Here is a 25,044-nt window from a genome sequence, read left to right on the forward strand (position 1 = left end):
ACTTCTGGATGCCACATGCATTTGTCCTGCTCCTCTGCAGCTTAAAGAAGCCTAGGGAAATGAAACTGGAGGAAGGCTGTTTGGGAAAAGAAACTGTTGGTTGTCAGCGTAGCGGGAGAAGAGCAGATGGTTGAGAATGCGGCACCATTAAAAAAAAAAAAAATCACCATGACCCAGAGAAGGAAAAAAAGAAGTACCCAAAGGAAAAAGGCCTCCAAAATGATCATTTTCAATCAGGAGCTCTAAGCAGTTCTGTGGTTTTGCAGGGCTTACGGGAGCTATTGTTTTCGGGCCAGGGCTTTAAATTGGGGGATAGGGTTAAAAAAGACCAGAGATGAGGGCTGTTATTTCAAGCTGAAACCAATATTCCATACTGGGGAACTCACTAGGTTTGTGAGTTTTGGGGTTGGGTACAGCTAAAGAGGGGTCCCTGGCCTCACTTCCAGATGGTTCTGAGGACCGTCAAGATGTGCATTCTTCATAGCTCTTGTGGACTTGGACCACAGCTACTCAGCGATTAGATTCTGAGGCCTGTCCTTAGCAGGAAATGGTAAAGGAATCAGCAGGAAGCTGAAAACAAGAGAACGGAAACCCCTCCCTCCTGTCAAAGGACCGACAACAGTGAGGGTGAAAATGGAAAGTGGGGGCTGTAGGGACAGGCATGTGGACATGGAGAGGGTTGAACCTTGAATAGAAGGCAACAGTGTGTGCCCCCAGGCGAGAACACGTGTTCAACTGTTATGTCTACCCTGCAACTTTAATGTGGAGCCTCTACCCGCTGTTCCTCAGTCCCCCAGAAGTCTATGCACGATTCCCAGGACCTGAGAAACAGCCACTCCTTTAGTTACAGGGGGCAGCGCAGCATGAGCTCCAGCAGCCCACTGGGCGGACACAACACACCTTGTTTCTGATGCCCAGCTCATTCAAGGCCAGAGAACCCCAAATTCAAGGTGGAAACTTTTACCAGGAGGAAAGGTGAAAGCATAAATGCAATTGCATCGTAAGAAATACTTGGTGTGGAGGGGCAAAGAAGTGCAAAGTCGTTTTTCTGTTGTGCCCAAGTGCTTGGTAACCAGAAATCCTCGCTCCATTCTTGAGGAAGAGGGAGAGCCAGGGATCGATCCAATGGAAGCAACAGAGTCCAATAAGAAACCTGTTCTCTGAAACCGGAGAACACTTTTTTTGTAGATGAGAACTCAGCTTTGAACTCTTACCTCTCGAGCTCGACTCAGTGACTTGTGCTACTCCTGACAGAAAGGAAAATTAACATTTTATGTTGAAGGTCCTCAGTATGAAAAGGCAGTGCCCAGCTCCCCCTCATCCACAGGGCAGTGGACTCTTTATGTTAAAAATCTTGTGTTCAGATTGCTAATTGAGGAGAGGAAAAACCGACTCTACTGAATGCTGATTCTACTGTTTTAGTGGGAAAACAATTTCTAACAGGCAAGTGTGAAGCAACAAAACTTTTGAAAAAGCAGACCTGGGGAGAGTTCAGTGCAGTTTCATAATGGGTATGAATAGTTATTTTGCTGTCTTTTTTTTTTTTTTTTTTTATCTTTCTGGGTTTTGATGTGGATCTCTTTCTATTTGTTCAGGAAATTGTGACGTGTGTTCTGGGCAGGGTTTGAGGTTTTGGAACTTTTTCTAAAAGGGACAGAGTGCACCCTGCTACATTTCCTAATCGTGAAGTTGGTGTCCAGGCAGCAGGACCGAAGTGAGCTGGTCACGATGCAACGGCTCCTCCAGGGCACTACGTTTGTCCTGGCCCTTGCCCTCCTCCTGGTTTTTGATTCTTCGGTTCAAGGTAAGACCTGGGAAACTTGCACCCCCCGCTCCCCGCTGTAATCTTTGCAAGCCCCATGTTTCCCACAAATGATAATATTCACTTTAAGATACAGACTGTATTGTGGGAGAAAGTATGCAAGGAAAAAGTATTTGGGGTGGCTAACCTCCTTAATGTGAGTTTGGTTAAGTTTGGTACCAAGAAGGATGAGGCTCTGGAGGCAGGTGTGGCCTTGTAAGCTCTCACAATGGTTGAAACGTGCTCTTTTATTGTGGGATGAAAAGGTATAGTTTATAAACTTTTTTTTAATGTATATTTTCTTTTACTGAGAGAGAGAGAGAGAGAGAGAGAGAGAGAGACAGAGGGAGAGAGAATCCCAAGCAGGCTCAGCGCTGTCAGCACAGAGTCCCATGCGGGGCTCTATCCCACGAACCCTGAGATCATGACCTGAGTCGAGATCAAGAGTCCCACACTTAACTGACGGAGGCACACAGGCACCCCTAGTTTATAAACTTTCAGAAATTCAAGAAAGTAATATAGAAAAATACCTATGTGTCTATGGAGAAAGTGGCACTGTTGAGTGCCTATCCCTTAGGGTTTCTATCAGTCCCAAGTTTTCCTATATTATGGTGGTGTCATAATTACTCTAACAGTGGGAAATGATATATTTGTAGAAATCAGAGTAAATTTGTTTTTTTTCCCCTTTTTTTAAAAAAAACTTGGTTCTTAGTGAAAATTCAATTATGGCTAGACATAGTACAAACCCTCTCAGAGTTTATAAAGAGGCCGAAGAATTTTAGTATCTGTGCTGTTGCTCAGAGAGACATTACATCTGGAAATTTCTTGTTAGATTTCTCTATGATCCAGGGTTGTTTAGTCAGACTGAAACAACTTAAAGTCTTAATGACTAAGACAACGAAAATTAACAGTTTGTAGGAAAGATACAATTTCTTCTCCTTTGGTAAATAAGGGATCATGTCTAAACAAGGCAGAAGGTCATGACCTGATAAATAGATGGGAGAATTTATGGTAGAAACACATTTAAGGTTCCCCAAATTGTACAGGAAATACTGACTCCTAGTGACATACATTTCCCGGATTTGTTTCTTCAAAGTGACTCTAATGGTCTTGTTTTTACTTTTGGTGGAAATGAAATCATATAGGGAATCTCAGATATGTTCGTCATGTACTGGAAATTTATAAAATTATTTTCTTCTTGTTATGCATTTATTGAAGAAAATAACAGCAAGTAGTGTTGCTGAAACTTTTTTATGAATCTATTTATTTAAAAAAAATTTTTTTTTACGTTTATTTATTTTTGAGAGACGGAGAGAGACAGAGCACAAGTGGGGGAGGGGCCGAGGGAGAGGGAGACACAGAATCCGAAGCAGGCTCCAGGCTCTGAGCTGTCAGCACAGAGCCCGAGGCAGGGCTCGAACTCACAAACCACAAGATCGTGACCTGAGCTGAAGTCAGATGCTTAACCAACTGAGCCACGCAGGAGCCCCAAATCTATTTATTTTTTACAGTATAAAACATTATTGATTGTAGGGAACAGGCTTGGGTCTTTTAGGGAAAATCTTCAGCTTGATGAGGTAATTCCCTAGTGTGTTGTGACAAGATCCAGGGTAATGAGGTCTATATTTGTAGCACAGATTTGAGTGACCAGTTGGTGGGGAGAGGGGGTGGGGTGCGGGGGGAGTCCACCCTGGCAAGAGCTAAGTCAGTCTTTATGTATTCAGAATTTCCCCCAAATATCACGTTCCCCACAAAGATTCAGTAGGTAAAACTGGAATTAAAGCAAAAACGTTCCTTATATAGTAGGTAGTCATCAGAAAGAAGTGAAGAAACCATGATGAAACTGTACAAAGTACTAGCATTTATATCATCACCTGGTAGGTTTGGCTCTTTGTTGGAAAAGGAACCAAGAAAGAGAGAATGAATGAACTGAAAAACTAGGGTATTTCCAAAGAAGTGCACTTGGTGTTGGAATGAAGGGTTTGTGCCCACGTCTCAGTAGGAAGGGAGGGGCGCCTGGGTGGCTCGGTCAGTTAAGCATCCGACTTCGGCTCAGGTCATGGTCTCGCGATCCGTGAGTTCGAGCCCCACGCCGGGCTCTGTGCTGACCGCTCAGAGCCTGGAGCCTGTTTCGGGTTCTGTGTCTCCCTCTCTCTCTGCCCCTCCCCTGTTCATGCTCTGTCTCTCTCTGTCTCAAAAATAAATAAACGTTAAAAAAAAAATTCAATAGGAAGGGAAATAGATGCCCACCCGGGGCTGTGTGTGCGAGTGATGGCAAGCTCAAGGCTACAGTGGAAAGAGCCACGCCACTATTTCACCACACATCCACGTGATGCCAGGTGTGATCTGACAGTGTTTTTCCTCCATCTTTTAAAAAATATTTACTCAAACCACTGGTTTGACTGAACTGATCAAATTAACTAGGCTTTTGGCTTGCTTTTACTGCACGTATTCAAAACATCTTAGATTACTGTATTTGTTTGCTAAGACTGCCCAGTATCCCAGACTGGTGTGGCTTAAACAACAGAAGTTTATTTCCTCACAGTTCTGGAGGCTAGAAGTCCAAGATCAAGATGTCGGTGGGGTTGGTTTCATTCTGAAGCCTCTCTCCTTGCCTTGAAGATGCCCATCTCTCTGTGTCTTCACATGGTCCTTCCTCTGTGTGTGTCTTTGTCCTGATCTCTTCTTCATAAGAGACACCAGCCATATTGGATTAGGGTATATCCATATGACCTCATTTGACCTTAATTACCTCTTTTTAGTCCCTATCTCCAGATACAATCCCAGTCTGAGGTATTGAGAGTTAGGGCTTCGACACACAAATTGAGGGGACACAACTCAGCCCCTATCAGTTACTATGAGTCAAACCCAGGTAAAGACATGATGTAAAATCATGTCTATTAGGGGCAAAGAAATGGAAATTTGGCAATGCATGGGAGACCCTGGAAAACATAGGTGGCCATTGATTTAATGTAGAGCTCCAGGGGATTATTGATTATTGATAAGGTCTGTGAATCCTAAAGTCTTTTATTGCCCCCCTTTTAATTTTTTTCATGTTTATTTATTTATTTTGAGAGGAGAGTGGGGTGGAGAGGGGCAGAGGGAGAGAGGGAGAGAGAGAGTCCCAAGCAGACTCCGCATTCTGTGGGGTGTCATCTGACAAACCATGACATCATGACGTGAGCCAAAATCAAGAACTGGACACTTAACTGACTGAGCCACACAGGCGCCCCGCCCCTCTTTTTATTTTTTATTAAAAAAAAATTTTTTTTTTAACATTTATTTATCTTTGAGACAGAGAGAGACAGAGCATGAACGGGGGAGGGTCAGAGAAAGGGAGACACAGAATCAGAAGCAGGCTCCAGGCTCTGAGCTGTCAGCACAGAGCCCGGCGCAGGGCTCGAACTCACGGACCGCGAGATCATGACCTGAGCCGAAGTCGGACGCTTAACCGACTGAGCCACCCAGGTGCCCCACCGCCCCTCTTTTTAAAAGATGCCCATAAAGAGAGAAAATGGAAAATCCACGAGCAGTTGTGGCCAGGTCACGTGTTCACTCCACACTATTGGGTTATAGTAGATACTGATTCCACCCATGTGTGCTGCTGTTTGATTGTAAAGTGATTTCATGTACATTCTCTCGTAAATGATCATCACATTTCCTGTGAAGAGGAATTAACACCACTTTATAGAAGAGAAAATTCATTTGCTTTTTAGACCAACCGCTTGCAAAATATTTTGAGACTTTAGGCCAGAAGTGGCCATCTGATTTCAAGGACAGAGTTAACTTTCTACTGCAACTTGACTGTCTTCTAGGTAGAGATTTTCTTTTTCTTTACTGATCTTTTCTTTTCTTATCTTTTTTTTCTTTTTGAAGTTTTTATTTTTAAGTAATCACTATATCCAATGTGGGACTTGAACTTACTTACAACCCTGAGATCAAGAGTAACGTGTTCTACTGACTGAGTCAGCCAGGTGCCTCGAGTTTTTCTTTCTTTAAAACAAAAAAACCTTGTTTTGACTATAGTAAACTAGCTATAAAGTTTACCAGCGAATTGAGGTATAGAGAGGGAGAAATTGAAAGCAAACTGGGAACATTTACAGCTTGGCAAGCCATGCAAGGGTGGGGGAACCTTATCTATCTTGTAGAATTGATTGTCTAGTAGGAAGCAACTCCAACTTAGTGATGTCTGTTTCCATGCTACCCAAACAACGAACAAAATGGCCTTTTTTTTTTTTTTAACCCTCCGCATGGCAGTTTCTGCTTAAGTTTCTCTAACATACCTGCAGCAGATCTCTATTAAGAATAGGAAATTGGCTGGGGCGCCTGGGTGGCGCAGTCGGTTAAGCGTCCGACTTCGGCTCAGGTCACGATCTCGCGGTCCGGGAGTTCGAGCACCGCGTCGGGCTCTGGGCTGATGGATCAGAGCCTGGAGCCTGTTTCCGATTCTGTGTCTCCCTCTCTCTCTCTGCCCCTCCCCTGTTCATGCTCTGTCTCTCTCTGTCCCCAAAAAATAAATAAACGTTGAAAAAAAAATTAAAAAAAAAAGAATAGGAAATTGGCAAATTGTGATGATGTTGGGGAAAAATTGGTCCTACAATATATAAAGATGCAGAGAGATTACTGGGGTAATGTTCATTCACAGAAAGCGTTTTGTATAAAGTGGGACTAGTGACTTTGTGTGTATGTGGGGGTGGCGAGCAATGAGGAAAGGATTCTAAATCATTTACCCTTCTTTTCCCTGGAATCTACCACAAAGTTCACCAGCAGATCCAGTAGGTGGGGCCTTTGGAGAAGATAACCCTTGTGTCCACTAGTGTTCTCTCTTTTACTTTTTCCAATTATGGTAATCAGTAATCATGAGGCATTTCTCTCAAGCAAGATAGGAGTCAAGATATTCCCACAACATCAGGGGCTAGAACTGTTGAATTCACATCCTGCCAACACCCTTCAACAGATATGTCAGGAACATTGTGTCTGTAACCATGTTCTTTATTTTAATCCAACTGAAAATTATCAATCCCAAATTAGATACACTTTTCTGGGGGGGGGTGACTTCTACCTTTGATTTCTTTATGAGTTTTTAAACAGCTTTATTGAAATAGCATTCACATACCATAGAGTTCATCCATTCAAAGTATACAATTCAAAGTTTTTAAATTATATTCACAGATATATGCAACTATCACTATAGTCAATTTTAGAACATTTTTATCAACCCCCAAAAGAAGCCCCTCTTTTTTTTTTTAATATTTTATTTTAAAGTAATCCCTACATCCAGTGTGAGGCCTGAACTTACAACCCTGAGATCAGGAGTCATGTATTTTACCCACTGAGTCAGTCAGGCATCCCAAGAAGCCCCTCTTTACAAATTTTAAAAGCTGAGACTCTGAATTCTGGGGGGAATTTTGTATTTTAGAATTTGTTTTCATGAGTTTATGAAAGCTGTATTATGCCAGCAAAATGATAGGGTCTTTCACCTGGACGCTTCCCCGTAAAGTTTTAGTTTTACTTTTCTGTTTAACTTCCTATCTATGCAAACATTCTCTCAGCTTGATAGCACATCGGCTGCATGTAAAGGAGAAGGCAAACATCTACAGTGCCCAAAATGATAGCCTCTGAGCGCTTGAAATGGGGTGAATCCAAACTGAAATGTGCTGTTAGTGCAAAATATGCATCCAGACTTACATGAAAAGAAAAACATAAAATATTCATTAATAACTTACATTGCTTATATGTTAAATGGCAATATCTGAATACATTGGTTAAATGAAATGTCTTGAAATTAATTTCACTTGTCTCTTTCTACTTTAAAAAATAGAGCTGTTATGACATTGAAAATTCCACACGTGGGCGCCTGGGTGGCCCAGTGGGTTAAGCGTGGGACTTAGGCTCGGGTCATGATCCTGTGAGTTCGAGCCCCCGTTCAGGCTCTCTGATGACAGCTCAGAACCTGAAGCCTGCTTCAGGCTGCCCCTCCCCCGATCTGTCTCTGTCTCTCTCAAATATAAATAAACATTAAAAAAAAAGAAAGAATATTTCATACATGGTTGTCTGAACACTTCTATTGGACAGCGCTGTTCTAGACAGCACACTGTGAAGACATCGCCCTCTGCTGGACATGTTGGATTTTTTTTTTTTTTTTTTTTTTTTTTTAGTCCCACCTACAAGGCAGGGCTTTTGAGTAGCAAGCACTCAATGCCAAACTTACGCTGCTTGAGGAAAGAATCAGAGAGAAAGGTATACCAGGTGCAAAGATTTGTGCTAGATGTTTTACATACTTTCATCTCACTGTAAAGGAACTGTTTGGGATACTATTATTCATCTTTGAAAGATGAGAAATTGAGAATCAGACAGATGCTAAATGGTAGAATGAGTGTTTAAATTCTGATGTCTTTATAAGTTGTCCACTAGCAGAGATTGGTCATTGTGGTCTCCTCCTCATCGGAGAAACTAGTGTTTAAGGAGCTCTGACCATGGTGCCAGTTATTATTCTAAGAACCTAACATTTATATCTCATTATCAGATCTATTACTGTTCCCATTTCATGGATGAAGAAATTGAGCTACACAGAGGTTAAGTAAGTTGGTCAAGGTCACACAGCTAGTAAGGGGCATTGGATGTCATCTTGCTACCTTACCTCCAGTCTCCAGACAGTGACAGAACTAACCTATTTTGGATGACTAGCTGTCCCAGGCCAGATACAGTTAGCGATATTCAGGAACCATGGGGAAAATTGTGATAGTATTTCCAAAGGTAAGAAAGAAAGAAAGAAAGAAACAAACAAACAAACAAACCAGTGGGAGAATATTTACTTTCTTACATTAGTGTCTTTAATTTTTCAAGGAATATTGTTATTTATAGAAATTTATAAAACAAAATGAGAAAAAAATCACCAAAGAGTCTATCACTATATTTTTGTGGATTTCCTCAAATTTCTCCCCAATATCTGTTTATGCGGTTGCATTAACAACTACTATGCAGCATGGTGTTCTGCCTTTTTCACTCATTTTTAAATATAGAGTTTCCCATGATGTTACATAGTCTTTTCTATAACCACTACTTTTTAACTTTTTTGTCAATATTCCCTCATATGAAAGACTAATAATGAGATTTTTAACTGTTTTGATCAAGTTATTTCCTGTTTCCCTAGTTTAAATAGTACTAAGGTGAATAGTTTCATGTATCTTTTATACATTGTATTTTACCTCTATCTATATATCTCTTTATAGATATAAAATGTGTATCATATATCTTAATGATGTAATAACTTGGTTAATCAGAGCTATTAGGACAAAGTTGAGTACAAATAGACATGATAGAGAATCATAAAGAAAGAGGACATTTTGAAAAAGATCTGTGGTTCTGCAGTCTTTTAAGAACAAAGTCCTTGGCCATCCTATTGAGAGGTAAAGTGAACTTGACTTTGGTATCAACCTCTGATAGTTGCTGTCAGAAGAGAACAGGACATAGTTTGTGCATACTCTTCTAGAAACAGATACTGGGGGTGACCCCAAAACTCCAAAACTCATGGTCTCTGGGGATGTTGGGTAATGAGATTAGGGGTCATTTTTCTTTTTTTTTTTTTTGTTTAATACATTTTTCAAAATTTCCTATAATAAGCTCATATTTCTTTTCTCCTTTTAAAAAATAAAGTTATTTAAGTTTATTTATTTTAAGAGAAAGAGAGTGTAGAGGAAGGGCAGAGAGAGAGAGAGAGAGAGAGAGAGAGAGAGAGAATCCCAGGCAGGCTCCATGTTGTCAGCGTGGAGCCCTATGTGGGGCTCGAACACACGAACCATGAGATCATGACCTGAGGCAAAACCAAGAGTCAGAAGCTTAACCAACAGAGCCACCCAGGCGCCCTGTAACATAAATGTTATTTTAAAAAATTGCAACAAAAGCAGTCTAGATGTAAGGAGTATCTAAACAGACTGCCCATTTCTAGAGGAGAGTGCTGTAAAAGGTAAAGACACCTTTCCATTAGTCCCTGAATTAAAACAATGTCAGGAAACCCTGTCAAATTGCTGTAGGAGTCCATTTATGTAAAATTATAGAAGATATAAACTAATTTTGTAAGTCTATTTATTTATTTACTTTTGAGAGAGAGAGGGCGAGCAGAGGAAGGGAAGAGAGAGAGGGAGAGAGAGAATCCCAAGCAGGCTTCGTGCTGTCAGCACAGAGCCTGATGCAGGGCTCAAATTCATGAACTGTGAGATCATGACCTGAGCCAAAATCAAGATTTGGAGGCTTAACTGACTGAGCCACCCAGTCGTCCCTAAACTAATTTATGATGACAGGAAGCAGATGAATTGTTGTAGGGGGCTTGCAGAAGTGTGTCAAGAGGAGGGAGGGCAGTCAGGGTCCTTCCTTCCTCTGTCTTCTGCCTACCAATCCCCTCCACAAAGGCAATCAGTATGTTGTGTAACTTTTCAGAGGTTCAAGATACATATATGCAAGCATATATGTAAATATATTCTTAAAAACACAAACACACACAAATGTTAACACAATGCACAGTGTTCCTTACTTTGTTTTAAATTTAATAATCTACTTTGGAGAATCTATATCAGTGTCCAGAGAGCTGCCTCATTCTTTTTTTTTTTTTTTAAGTTTATTTATTTGTTTTGAGAGAGAGAGCAACTGGGATAGAGGCAGAGAGAGAGAGAATCCCAAGCAGGCTCTGCACTGTCAGTGCAGAGCTCAACGTGGGGCTCAAACCCACGAACCACAAGACGTGGCCTGAAATCAAGAGTCGGACGCTTAACCAACTGAGCCACCCAGGCACCCCTGCCTCATTCTTTTAATAGCTGTACTTTAACATGTAATTTTCCAATCTTTTACTATTGCAAAAAAAAAAAAAAGTTGCTGTGATTGCCCATAGCACTGGGTTTTTTGTTTGTTTTCTGAAATAGTTGTTACCATTTCCACTTTGATCTGTACAGACAACAATGTACTGGGTTTTAAAACCACTTTTCCTGCTTTTCAAGGATTCTAGACAAGCCCTTTCTTGCTAGGTGATTATTAGCTGCCCTTGTGCGAACGAAACATGGGCTTCGGGTGGGGAGGAGATGAACCTTTTGAAGTATGGGGAAGTATTTCTCACCATCGGGCTTCCATTCTTGCTAAAGTGAAGAATAGACAGTTTATTTCATGAATTAATAAGGCATCTCTTGTATGACCTTCTAACACCAGATTTGGAGACTTCTGTGTAGAAACTAAACTCAAAAGAAGCTGTGACAAACTAGGGTATTCCAACCAGTCTGTCCCTCTGCGAATAGAACAGCCTGGTTCTTCTGAAATCTCGACTGGATCTGAGGGCAAAGAAAGAGGGCAGGTTTTTATTTACTTTTCACTCCTAAGAACATCATATGGCCCTAAAGAACTAGGGCCCCGTAATGTCTTAGGTACTACTTGGTGTATTCCTTAATCTTTCTGAATGTGATTTGACTCATCTCTTTAAGAAGGGGCAGGCTTTGGGGGTCAGATATGGGTTTGAATACTGGGCCCTTCAATACCCGTGTGGCCTCAGTTTTCCTTTGCGTAAAGTGGAGAGAATAGTACAAAAATAATAATAGTTAACACTACCAAGTGTTTATTGTGTTCCTGGCACTATGTTAACGTCTTTACATGCATTTCTCATTTAATTTTGAGGACCAGCTTATGAGAAAAAACGACACTGTTAGCATCTTCATTTCACAGAGGGGGCTCAGGGAAGTGAAGGTTTCCCAGGTCACCAGTAGCATAGCTGGGACTTTACTCCAGGTGGCTGATTGCCCAAGCCTATTCTAACCTTAAACCCTGGGCTAATTTATGGGGTTGTTGGGAGGACAATGTATCTAAAAGGCTGGCACACGGTGGATGCTGCTATTCTATTTATGGTCTTTCTATTTACGGTCTATTTATGGTCATGCCCACACCTTACCTTCTACGAAATTTAGAATTCATTTAATCAACAATTCCTTCTGGACAGAGTGATGAGAAGCTGTGTGAGAGGTACTTAGTAACCACATGAGTTCCTTTTTTGGGGTAGGTTCTCCTGTGCGGAGGGCCAGGTACCAGTGGGTACGCTGTAATCCTGAGAGTAATTCTGCAAACTGCATTGATGAAAAAGGACCAATGTTCAACCTGCTTCCAGATGAAACCAACAGAATCCTCCCTCCAAGGACTGACCCTTTTTTGTAAGTGAACTTTCTCTGATCTTACTTTCACTGACCCCTGTTGAGACCTTGGCTTGGAGATGGGAGGGTTGTCCAGTGTGTTTTTCTTCAGGCTCTTGCCTTGGTGGCTTGGTTTTCGCCACACAGTACACGGTAAAGCCGTATACTGTATTTACTGGTGTGTGAGATGCGCAAGAATGCACGATTCATCCATACTTTTGCAAGGTCTTTTTGTGGTGGCAGAGACAAAAACCAACTACTTTTCACCAACAAGTATTGGAAATGATTGAGCATTATTCTGTTTATGTAAATAGAGCACGTTATATATTAAAATCCAATAGGAGTCTGGCAACTGCGTGCATAAATAAAATGCAGTATTTCGCTACAGTGGACTATTATTTGGCCAAATAAGGAACGAAGTGTGCGATCACATGGATCTATCCTGAAAACATTATGCAAAGTGAAAAAAAACAGACACAAAAAGCCACACCTTGGGGCGCCTGGGTGGCGCAGTCGGTTAAGCGTCCAACTTCAGCCAGGTCATGATCTCGCGGTCCGTGAGTTCGAGCCCCGCGTCAGGCTCTGGGCTGATGGCTCGGAGCCTGGAGCCTGTTTCCGATTCTGTGTCTCCCTCTCTCTCTGCCCCTCCCCCGTTCATGTTCTGTCTCTCTCTGTCCCAAAAATAAATAAAAATAACGTTGAAAAAAAATTTTTTTTAAAAAAAGCCACACCTTGCATGATTCTATCCATATGAAATGCCCAGAATAGTCAATTCTATGGAGGTGGAAAATAGATGAGTGGTCACCAGGGGCTGGAGGAGAGGGAGGAATACAGAATGATTGCTAATAGGGGTTATTAAAACATCCTGAGAGGGGCGCCTTGGTCGGTTAAGCGTCCGACTTCGGCGCAGGTCATGATCTCATGGTCCGTGAGTTCGAGCCCCACGTCGGGCTCTGTGCTGACTGCTCAGAGCCTGCAGCCTGTTTCAGATTCTGTGTCTCCCTCTTTCTCTGCCCCTCCCCTGTTCATGCTCTGTCTCTCTCTGTCTCAAAAATAAATAAACGTTAAAAAAAATTTTTTAAATAAAATAAAATATCCTGAGATTAGATAGTAGTGGTGAAAAAAGAAATTAGGGAAGAGAAGAATAAATGGCCATGGCTTATCAGAGACAAAGCCAAACCTCTTCTTGATGAAATAAAACCTGATTTAAACTTGCAAAAAAGATCCAATAGGAATTCATAAGTAACAAAAATGGAATTGTCTTAGAATCAATTGTTTTAGTAAGCAGCAAAGTCGTATAACAGGTAGCAAAAATGCGTTATGAAAAGGATTATCATAAAGGTTTAATCTTCAGACTTTGAAGATTAACCCTAGAAAATTACTCTCCTCAAAGCCAGGGAAGTCATCATGCCCAAACCAGGTGAGGCCATCATCACTCAGCAGGGGAGGGGGAGGTCCTGGCGGGGGAGGGGGGGTCCTGGCGACCCTCTTCGTTGCTGGCACTCACTGCATAAGAGATTACAACGTCACCATCCTCAAAATGTTGCTCTGCAATCCTGCTCCTATGCCTCTACTTCCTTTTTTTTTCTTTTTTTTTAATAACCTTTATTCAGTATTGAGAGTCAGAGAGACAGCGTGGGGAGGGGGAGGGGGAGGGGAAGGGGAAGGGGGAGGGGGATGGGCAGAGAGCATGGGAAACACAGAATCCAAAGCAGGCTCCAGGCTCTGAGCTGTCAGCACAGAGCCCGATGTGGGGCTCGAACTCACGAACCGCGAGATCATGACCTGAGCTGAAGTTGGCCACTTAACCGACTGAGCCACCCGGGCACCCCTCCTGTACCTCTACTTTTAGTCCACAGCATTAAGCTTGAAATTGATTTTGTAGCATCCTCCATTATTTTAACTTCTGAGTTTCCACAGTAATTCATTTAAATCTAAAATGTTGGAGGAATAACCCAAGTTCTCCCAAACAACTATTTTTACCCCATTTCTTCTCTTCTTAAGTCTCTACAATCTTCTCTTTCCTCAGCCGGGAAATTTTCCATCTCACTCTGACACCCCAGACACTTAGGAGTGAACAGTTCTTGCTTCTGTGTTAGTCCCAGGCCCATTTGCCCTCCTAGCCATTCTTTTTCCTTTCCTCTTCCTTCTCTCTATTGGGTAAGGGGTGAGGGCTCATCCCATGGTCTGCATCTCTCAGGCTCCCTGATCTGTGGCTGAGTTTGGACAATGGAAGGCACAGAAGGGAGACCAGAGAGCATGAGAGGCAGGGAGAGATCAGGATGTTTCTCCTCCTCGGTCCCTGCCTTGAGTGGCACCTCTGGCAGGACTGTGTCTCCTCCATGACTTCGGCTCCCACCAGATACCCCTCGTAGCTGGGCTCAGGGAAATCCACCTCCTTCCATTGTCCCTTTAGCCCAGGGAGAGAAGTAGCTTCTCTCATCTCTGGGTTTCCTCGCTATCCCCTATCTGGCTTCACTGCTTTTCCATCACACGTTAAGTAGTTTCCTGTGTTAAATATTGAGATGAGTTTCCTGATTGGACTCTGTGGCAGCTTCTAGGGCCATTCCTCCTTGTTCTGGGGATCCTACCTCTACACGCCTTTTCTAGGACTTCAGTTCTGCAGTGACTCCTGTGAGACCAGCATCTTGTTCCCACCGGGGTGCAGAATTCTCTAGCATCTCAGGCAGTTAGCTAGAATCCCTTCTTTGACTCTGCATCCTGTCCAGCTATTGCCCGTTCTCTGCTCCTCTTCACGGTAACACTTACCGAAAAGGATGCTTCCTGTCTCCCCATCCCTCTACCCCTTCTGTTTGGACTTCCGTTCATTTCTACCTTCCCCTCAGAATGTTTGGTAAGGTCACAATTACTCCTGGTTAACACATCCACTCTTTACTTCTCTGTATTTGGCTTTCTCAACTTCTTAATTGCCTTCAAAACAGTTGATGCCCCCACCCTGGAAATGCTTTCTTCTCTAGGCTTCCATGGCCCCACCTTATCTTGAGTTTTCTTCTACTTCCCTGACTATTCGTTCTCCTCTGTTCAATATTTAATATATTGATATGGCCCTGGCTCTGTGCTGGGCCTCTTTTCTATCTGCACACTTTCTTTAGGTGACCTCATTGTTCCATGTTTTTGATACTCTGTGTGTGTGTGTGTGTGTGTGTGCGCGCGCGCGTGTGCATGCGTTTCCACTTTTCTGGTGCCGATCCCTTTTCCCTGACCCCACAGTCTAAACTAGCCACCTGGTCACCCTTTCATACATTAGTCTATTTCACTTCTCTGCATAGCATTTAGCACCATCTCATAGTTTCCTGATTTATTCACTTTTTATGGTCTGTCTTCCCCAATAAGTTCTAAATTTCTCGAGGAGGGACCTCATCTGTTCGTCCCCATTCTATCCTAGGCACTTAGAATAGGGATCCGCTGTTCAATATTTACTGAAGACATGCATGCATGATGCTCTAATCTGTTGTATGGCCTGTGGTTCACTATCTTCACGGAAAAAATGACCCATAGACTATGAAACACAGTTTTTGTCTCTGATATTTAGTTGTGTTGTTGTACCACTGAGGGGTAGTGACATGGCTCTGGTCTTTTGGTGCTGAGTGGACTTCTAAACCACCAAACTGAACCCAACTGAATGAATATATTTACTTTTTTTTAAGTTTATTTATTTATTTTGAGACAGACAGGGAGCACAAGTGGGGAAGCAGCAGAGACAGCGGGGGAGAGAGAGAATCCCAAGCAGGCTCTGTGCCGTCAGCACTGAGCCCAGTGCAGGGCTCGATCTCACGAACCATGAGTTCATGACCTGAGCCAACATCAAGAGTCGGATGCTTAACCTTCCGAGCCACTCAGGTGCCCCAATACATTTACTGTTTGAGAGGAAATTGAATGTTAATATGGTGGCAAACATAACGCTTAACTTGTCACAAAGAATTTCTTTAGATTCAGTTGTGTTGAAGCACTGTGAATATTAGAAGTTTTGTAGAAATTTTAAATTTGGGAAAAATGTCATGTATCTAGGCTGACTTACTTGTTTGTGCTTACTTTAATGGAAGAAAATGGGAAAATATATCTTTTTTTTTAAATAGATGTCCTCTTAATTTACCAAATACAGGATTGCTATGCTACCGATAAGAAAAGTAGCATTGCTTATATGAGTCTGCAATGTGTAGATGTGGATAGATAAATGCAATGAGTTAAGTCTAGGCAAACATGTAGAAAGGCCTGATTGATTTGTTTTTTGTTTTAAAGCATTGAATAACTGGGAAATGTGTAACTTTTAATTTGAGCAACTGGGTGGCTGCATTAAATTTCTACCTTAAAAATTTTTTATGATTTTCTTTCATATGTCTCAAACTTCACTGTTTTTCTTTTCCATTTTTCGTTCTTACTTCAGAATGACAGGATCCCAGAACTTGAATGATGTCTTCCCTCTCTCTGAGGACTATTTTGGATCTGGATCTGGATCCGGGTCTGGCTCTGGCTCTGGCTCAGGATCTGGAAGTGGCTCTGGAAGTGGCCTCCTCACTGAAATTGACCAGGAATACCAACCAGTAGATGAAAATGATGCTTTTTATTACAACTTTAGGCCTCTCAAGAGAAATCTGCCCTCAGACAACCAGGACTTGGGCCAAGATGGACCAGAAGAGAATTTCATTCTGTGAAAGAGAGGGTTTCCCATTTTGATGCCAGGCAATGCATTCTATCTATACGTTTTATGTACCGGAGTGAAATGATCCATTCTGGAATGAAAAAAGGTTTATAGGATTTCAAAAACATCTGAAAGAAAAGTTTAGGTTTTATCACCTTTTTTTCTTCATGAATTCTTCAAGCTTCCTTCACGTATCCTGTTGTCCTGGAAAATACCTGCATTCCCTTTGTATCGTATTCAACCAACATCACTATGAAATTACCTAGACTGCCCACGTCTAGAAAATGGCTTTAAAGAATAACTTAACCTGTTTAAAAAAAATTCAGCCTGAGAAACAAATTGACAAGTGATATTTCACACCCCAGCCTTCAGAAACCTGACACTGATTGTGAATTTTATTGATACGCCCCTTTTCTTATGAAAAATCCAGATGAAACACCGGGTAAATTTATAGAGTGGGTGGGTAATTGACAAGTCCCCTGTAAAGTGTACCACTCTATTGTTACCACTGGATGTGCTGGGAGAGCTGGTGGGGTGGGCCATGTTTGCTGAGAACTACGATTGGTGTTACAATTAGAAACTTAGGACCCAAACTAAAGCACGACTGTGCTCGGAATACTTCATACTGCTTTCCTTTTTTTTTTTTTTTTTTCCTGGCTATCTGTGTATTTTCAAATGTTCCTCTATTAAAGCAGAACTATAATCAATGAGTTAAGCTGTCTGGGATCTCTTGTTATAATAGACAAATTAAGAAATAATCATTTTTGCTCAAATGTTTCTAGAAGTCTTATCGACAAGATATCAGCAAGATTATTTTACAGAACAAATTTTGCAGTCAAATCCTATTAACCAGCAGATGAAGAAAACAATTGTGGTAGAGCGAGGTTATTCTTGTCCAGGTGCCTCTTCTTCCTGAAGGCTGTTCCCATCTCTGTTCCCCTGAGTTCTGAAAAGCTTGTCAGCATCGTTGTCATGAATCCTGTTCTTCCTTTACTTAGTCTTGCTTCCTTCCATTCCCCTTCCAGGTTATCTATCCTGAGAATGCTCCCTTAGAAACTTACTGCATTGCTACATGGAAAGTCCAACTGGTGACAGCTGGTGACAGGAACGTAGAAAGCAGATGCTAAAATGGGATCTGGGAGCTAGATCACCTGCTGCCTGACTGGCCATGAGGACTCCATCCCTGGCCAGAGATGCAGCACAGGGACAGGACAGCACTGCAATTACTAAAGTTTTCACTGACGATGACCTCGGGGGTACTAGGGCTAGGGTGTTGGGCATTGAGAAATATGAGGAAGTGGTAATTATAAAGACAATAGTATCGGATGGCTATTGCTAGAAGCAAGTAATGCTTTTAAAAGAGACAATGAAAGACCAAGGATGGTTAATTAAAGGCTAAATGTGAAAACAGATGGGCTTCCTTCGCAGCATTGGGGCACGCCTCAGACACATTGCAGTCTCAGTTCCAGACCACCACAATAAAGTGAGTTTTGCAATAAAGTGAGTCAAACGAATGTTCTGGTTTCCCATTCCATATAAAAGTTATATTTATACTCTACTGTAGTCTATTAAGTATGCCATAGCATTATGTCTAAAAAAAGCCAAAAACAATGTACATACCTCAATTTAAAAATACTTCATTGCTAAAAAATGCTAACCATCATCTCTCAGTGAGTCATAATCTTTTTGTTAGTGGAGTAACTTGTCTTGATGTTGATGGTCGCTGACTCATCAGGGTGGGGGTTGCTGAAGGCTGGGGTGGCTCCAGCAATGAAGTGTGTCGCATTCATTGACTCTTCTTTTCACGGATGATTTCTCTGTAGCAGGTGATGCTGTTTGATAGCATTTTATCCACAGTAGAACTTATTTCAAAATTGGACTCAATCGTCTTGAACCCTGTCCCTGCTTTGTCAGCTAAGTTTATAAGATATTCCAAATCGTTTGCTGTCGTTTCAACCATCTTCACAGCATCTTCACCAGGAGTAGATTCTGTTCCAGAAACTATTTTCTTTGCTCGTCCATAAAAAGCAACTCCTCATCTGTTCAGTTTTTTTTTAAATTTTTTTAACGTTTTTTATTTATTTTTGAGACAGAGAGAGACAGAGCATGAACGGGGAGGGGCAGAGAGAGAGGGAGACACAGAATCTGAAACAGGCTCCAGGCTCCGAGCCATCAGCCCAGAGCCCGACGTGGGGCTCGAACTCACGGACTGCGAGATCGTGACCTGAGCTGAAGTCCGATGCTTAACCGACTGAGCCACCCAGGCGCCCCTCATCTGTTCAGTTTTATCATGACACTGCAGCCACATCTTCAGGCTCGACTTATTTTTTTTCAGTCTCCACTTCTTTAAAACTTTATTTTTAATCTTTATTTTTGAAAGGGAGAGAGAGAGAGAAGAGAGAGAGAGAGAGAGACAAAGATACAGTGCTCATGTTACATGAACTCACAAACCGCAAGTTCATGACCACCAAATCAGCCGTTACTTCCTCCACTGAAGCCCTGAACCCCATGAAGTCATCCATGAAGGTTGGAATCAACTTCTGCCACACTCCTGTTCATGCTATTTTGAAATTTTTTTTTTAACGTTTATTTATTTTTGAGACAGAGAGAGACAGAGCATGAACAGGGGAGGGGCAGAGAGAGAGGGAGACACAGAATCTGAAACAGGCTCCAGGCTCTGAGCTGTCAGCACAGAGCCCGACGTGGGGCTCGAACTCACGGACCGTGAGATCATGACCTGAGCCGAAGTCGGATGCTTAACCGACCAAGCCACCCAGGCGCCCCTAAAAAAATTTTTTTTAATTAAAAGGGAAAAAGGGTCAGACACCCCGAGCTAATACTTTTTTTTTTTAATTTTTTTAACGTTTATTCATTTTTGAGAGACGGAGAGAGACAGAGCCCGAGTAGGGGACGGGCAGAGAGAAGGGGAGACAGAGAATCTGAAACAGGCTCCAGGCTCTGAGCCGTCGGCCCAAAGCCCAACGCTGGGCTAGAACCCACGAGCTGTGAGATCATGACCTGAGCTGAAGTCGGATGCTCAACCGACCGAGCCACCCAGGCGCCCCTGTTCATGCTATTTTGACTGCTTCCTGTGAATCACGAATGTTCTTAATGGCATCTAGAATGGTGAATCCTTTCCCGAAGGTGTTCCATTTACTTTGTCCAGATTCATCAGAGGAATCACTATGTATGACAGAAATATAGATATTAAGAAATATATTTCTTTAAATGATAACACTTGCAAGTCTCAGTGTCTCCTTGACCCAGGGCTGCGGAATGGATGTTGCGTTCGCAGGCGCGAAAATGACATTAATCTCCTTGTCCCTCTCCCTCAGAGCTCTCGGGTGCATCGCCAACGAACAGTAACATTTTGAAAGAAATCTTTCTTCTAAGCAATGGTTCTCATCAGTGAGCTTAAAATATTCAGTATATCGTGTTGTCAACAGAAATGCTGTCATCCAGGCTTTGTTCCATTTATAGAGCACAGGCAGGGTAGATTTAACATGATTCTTAAGGGTCCTAGGAGTTTGGGAATGGGAAAGCCTGATGAAGCCCGGGCTTCAACTCAAAAGTCACCAGCTTTACCGGCCCCTAAAAAGAGAGTCAGTCGGTGCTTTGAAGCCTTGAAGCCAGGCATTGACTTCTCTCTAGCTGTGAAAGTCCTACGTGGCATCTTCTTCCAACAGGGCCGTCTTGTCTATATTGAAAATTTGTTATTGAGTGTAGCCACCTTCGCGAATGATCTTAGCTGGATCTTCTGGAAAACTTGCTGCAGCTTCTACACCAGCACTTGCCGCCTTACCTTGCACTTTCACGTTATGGAGAAGGCTTCTTCCCTTCAACCTCACGAATCAACCTCTGGTAGCTCCAAACTTTTCTTCTGCTGCTTTCTCACCTCTTTCAGCCTTCAGAGAGCTGCAGAGAGTTAGGGCCTCGCTCTGGATCGGGTTTTGGCTTGAGGGAATGTTGTGGCCGGTTTGATCTTCTATCCCGACCACTTCAACTTTGTCCATATCCGTATAAAGCTATTTTGCTTTCTTATCGTTCATGTGTTGACTCGAGTACCACTTTTCACTTCCTTCAAGAACTTGCCCGTTATAGTCACTACTCGGCTGTTGGCGCAAGAGGCCTAGCTTTCCGCCGATCCTGGCTTTCGACACGCCTCCAGGCCTTTGTCACTAAACTTAGTCATTTCTAGCTTTTGATTTAAAGTGAGAGATATGTGACTGACTCTTCCTTTCACTCGAACACTTAGAGGCCCTTGTAGGGTTATCAACTGGCCTAATTTCAATACTGCTGTGTTTCAGGGAATAGGGAGGCCTGAGGAGAGAGAGAGAGACAGAGAGAGAGAGAGAGACAGGGGAACAGCTGATTGGCGGAGCAGTCAGAATACACATATTTATTAAGTTTGTCATCTTATTTGGGTGCAATTTATGACACTCCAGGACAATTACAATACTAACATCCAAGATCACCGCTCACAGATCACCGTAACAAGTATGGCAACGAAAAAGAAATATTGTGAGCATGACCAAAATGTGATGCAGAGACACAAAGTGAGCAAACGCTGTCGAATGTTAAACTGTCAACCTAGCCAAGTCTGTCATGTAAAGTCAAGGCCCTGACTGGAAAAAAAATGGGACCCTGAGAGATGACATCCAGGTTGATACATTCAGATCTCGATGCCCCTGATTCCCTCAAGCCCTCTGAACTTCAGCGGCCCACTCCTTAAGAAGTAGGTCTTCCCTCTGGCTTAAAGGTGGTTAAGAGGCTTGTGCCCTTCAATACCACACGCAGGCTCCCTCAAGGTCTATCCCTAACTTCTCTCCTTACCCATGAGATGAGTAACTACAGCTACAATACAAATGAACGGGGAAATTTGGGGCCCGCTAAGAAAGAAAGGTAATATACTCTGCGGGTTCTGCAGAACCCAGCTGTCATGTACCTCAGCAGTGAGTGTCTATGTGACTTAATTCGAAGAGTGCTAGATTAAGGGACAGAGGTAAAACATAGACGTAGTATTCTGTTTTAACACCCTGGCAAGAACTCCGGGAGAAGGTGTTGACGCCATGCTAGAATGGCTCTTAGAAGCTAGAAGAAAGCAACAGCCCTTCTTAAGTGGAGTAGGAATGCTTACAACCACCACAGCAGGCCGTGGAAGAAGGGGTGAAAGGGTTTAAGGAAGTGAGCACGTTACACGAACAGATTGTCAGTCTTGAAAACCCCCAAGAAGATTTTGTTCTACGGGAAGCCCCAAGTGATAAAGAATATGCTGGTGAGAATCTCGACATCTCTGAGCTATCAGCAGTAACTTTCCTCTGAAGGGCAAGGTTAATGGTACAGATGTTGCTGCAGAACTGGGCTCACTAATAGCAATGGGAATGAGAGGTTCTCGAAACGATAGAGGCCAGGTGGTAGTGCAACCGTTAGAAGCCAGGCGGTGCAGTTACCATAATAAGCGGCGGGGGCAGGTGGAATCCAGGGGAGCCTGCTGGGCAGAGTCATGGAAATGTCATCATTAGAGGTAAGAGCTGGTAAGCGTTCTGCATCCAGTTCCAATGTGTGCCTGAGGGGTCGTGTGTGGGCCAACACCAGCTAGCAAGTCAAACACACACACACACACACACACACACACACGAATATTAGGTATAAAAAAGAATGAAATATTGCCATTTGCCACAACACGGATGGACCTAGAGGGTATTACGCTAAGTGAAATAAGTTAGACAGAAAAAGACGTATACTATATGATTTCACTTCTATGTGGACTCTAAAAACAAAACAGAAGTGGACTCATAAATACAGAGAACTGGTGGTTGCCAAAGGGAAGGTGGTAAAGGGATGGGTGAAATAGGTGTTGTCTGTTTAGCTGTTTTCTGACGATCCCTTTTTTATTTTATATTTTATTTTTATTTATTATTATTATTTTTTATTTATTCCTGGACCAATCTGAGTTATTTATGTAAGCCATCTCCTGCCACAAGCAAAGGGATGGAAGGTCAGCATACTGGTCGTCATTTGATACACGTAAGGGAAGGTGAGCTTCAGGTCCCACATACTTTTCTGGTCCGTGTGCGGAGTCATGGTCCAAACCAGCGCTGTGGTCCCCGCCCCCCGGGGCCGTGGTCCAGGTTCTCTTCATTCATCTCCCTGGCCGGTGGGAAGTGGATTCACGTGGGAGTCATGGAATAGAGTGGGATTACCATCTCCCCAGGGAAAGGGCTTGGCCCTGATGCGGAGATGGGGGGAGGCGACCAACTAGGGTCTCTCGCGCTCTGCGTGATGCGAATTCCGCATGCTCACTTCCACGCCAGGAAGAGCTACGAAGTAGGTGAGGGCCTTTCACGTGCGAGCTGAGCCCTCCTCGCCGTGGGCGCCGCTGGACGTGGACCAGTCCCAGCTGTGCCCCGGACCGACCTGGCAGCCCCGGAAGCCGGGACACAGCCACCGCCCCCCATTTTCGACCTGGACAGCCTCAGCGCCTGATGATTCCCTTTTTTTATACTTACACTGTGAGCGCTGGCACACGACTGGGGTTTCATACTAGTTTTTTCTTCTTGTAAGAGAAAAGATTCATCCTACCTCTGGGGTCGTTCCTGGTTAACTGCCCGCGCTAAGGCCTGGCTGGGCCTGCTCTCCTGGCCCCACGCGGTGCCTGGCCTGTCCCAAGAGGGAGCCTTCCTCTCGTGGGGCCTCATATGACGAGCAGCGAGGGGCGTGCCAGCTGCACCCCCGCGTCTGCGATGCCCGTGGCAAAGAGAAAATCTGCTGGAATAGATTTCTTCGGGGTAGGAGAGCTCAATAAAATGTTGATTACAAAAAAAAAAAAAAAGCAGTAGGTACAAACCTCCAGTTATGAAACAAATAATTCATAGGGGTATAAAATGCAGTGTAGGGAATATAATCAAGTATATTGTAATAACTTTGCGACAGATGACAACTATACTTATGGCAGTGAGCAATTAATAATATATACAAATGTTGAATTGGGATGTTGTTTACGTGAAACTAACATGATACTGTATGCCAACTGGGCTTCAATTAAAAAATACATCCATTGTTGGGGGGGCACCTGCGTGCCTCAGTTGGTGGAGCATGAGACTCTTATTCTTGAGGTTATAAGTTCGAGGCAGACGTTAGGCATAGAGATAACTTAAAATCTTAAAAATATATATATATATGTATATGTATTGTTGAAAGTAGTTCCGATATAATAAAAGAAAAAAAAAGAAAATAGCTGTGAGAGGAAATTCTTCAGGTGGTGTAACTGGTCATTTCCTCTGTGTGGAAAGAAAAGTAGCCTAAGGTTAGAATATATACACTTTCATGGATAGTGGTGAATGTTTTGGTCAGGGGCCTAAAATAGAAAGATTGTAGATTGGGGACTAAGAAGTCTGAGGTAAAGGTATGTGAATGGCTTAAAGTAAGACGGAGAGTGTGAAAATATGTTTTTAAAATAAAGTTTATTTATTTTAGTAATCTCCACACCCAATGTGGGGCCTGAACTCACAACCCCAAGATCAAGAGTCGTTTTTACAACTGAGCCAGCCCGGTGCCCCCAGAGTGTGAAAATCTTCGTATCAAATGTAATGCCCATCAGAAAGCATCCGTCCCAATCTTTATAGCATTTTACTTTTGGTGACAGTTGTTAAGTTATACCCTCATCTTCCCATTAATAAATCTGTGATTTTTCAGGAGGAAGTTTGTGAGTTTTTATGCTCAATAGGGTGTTACCGTCATGAGACCTATTTTTTTTGGCTCCCATAACCATTCCAACAGAGGGAAAAAAAGGCATGTTTTAGAAAATACATATACTGCTTTGTGTTTTCTAGTTAAGTGTTACATCTTACATATTTGAAGAATAGAGGAGTGCCTGGGTGGCTCAGTTGGTTGAGTGTCCTTCTCTTGATATTGTCATGGTCCCAGGGTTGTGGGATCGAGCCCTGCATTCTGCTCTGAGCATGGAGCATGCTTGAGATTCTCTCTCTCTCTCTCTCTCTGCCCCTTCCCCTGCTCGTGCTCTCTCTCTTTAATGTAAAAAAAAGGAAGAAAGAATACATAGCCTAGGTTGATTTTTTTTTTTTGGAGTTTCAAGTTTTTATTTAAATTCCAGTTAGTTAACATACAGTGTAATATTAATTTCAGGAGTAGAATTTACTGATTCAGCATTTACATACAACACTCAGTGCTCATTATAACAAGTGTGCTCCTTAATGCCCATCCCCATTTAACCATCCCTAGGTTGGTTTTTATTTATAATACAATACTTTTATGGAGAAAGATTTTAAACTAGCCACAAAGGAACTGTAGAATATTTCTATCTTTGGAGAGGTAATTAGACTGAATGAAAAAGTGTAAGTTTTAGAACTGCAAAGTCCTGGCTTAATACCAATTTCTCTCTTTATTAGCTTTGTAACTCAAGG

The 25,044-nt window shown here is 42.6% G+C and overlaps 1 protein-coding gene across 1 annotated transcript; it reads left to right on the forward strand.

The window, feature by feature from the left end:
- Window positions 1-1,646: 1,646 nt before the first annotated feature.
- On the forward strand, window positions 1,647-17,331 carry SRGN (serglycin). Its single transcript, XM_015063367.3, has 3 exons — window positions 1,647-1,804; window positions 11,835-11,982; window positions 16,367-17,331. Exons 1-3 carry the CDS (start codon window positions 1,729-1,731, stop codon window positions 16,632-16,634), a joined length of 492 nt encoding a protein of 163 aa, XP_014918853.1. The 5' UTR covers window positions 1,647-1,728; the 3' UTR covers window positions 16,635-17,331.
- Window positions 17,332-25,044: the final 7,713 nt, after the last annotated feature.

This window comes from Acinonyx jubatus, chromosome D2, assembly GCF_027475565.1.
Source record: "Acinonyx jubatus isolate Ajub_Pintada_27869175 chromosome D2, VMU_Ajub_asm_v1.0, whole genome shotgun sequence".
In the NCBI taxonomy this organism is placed as follows: domain Eukaryota; kingdom Metazoa; phylum Chordata; class Mammalia; order Carnivora; family Felidae; genus Acinonyx; species Acinonyx jubatus.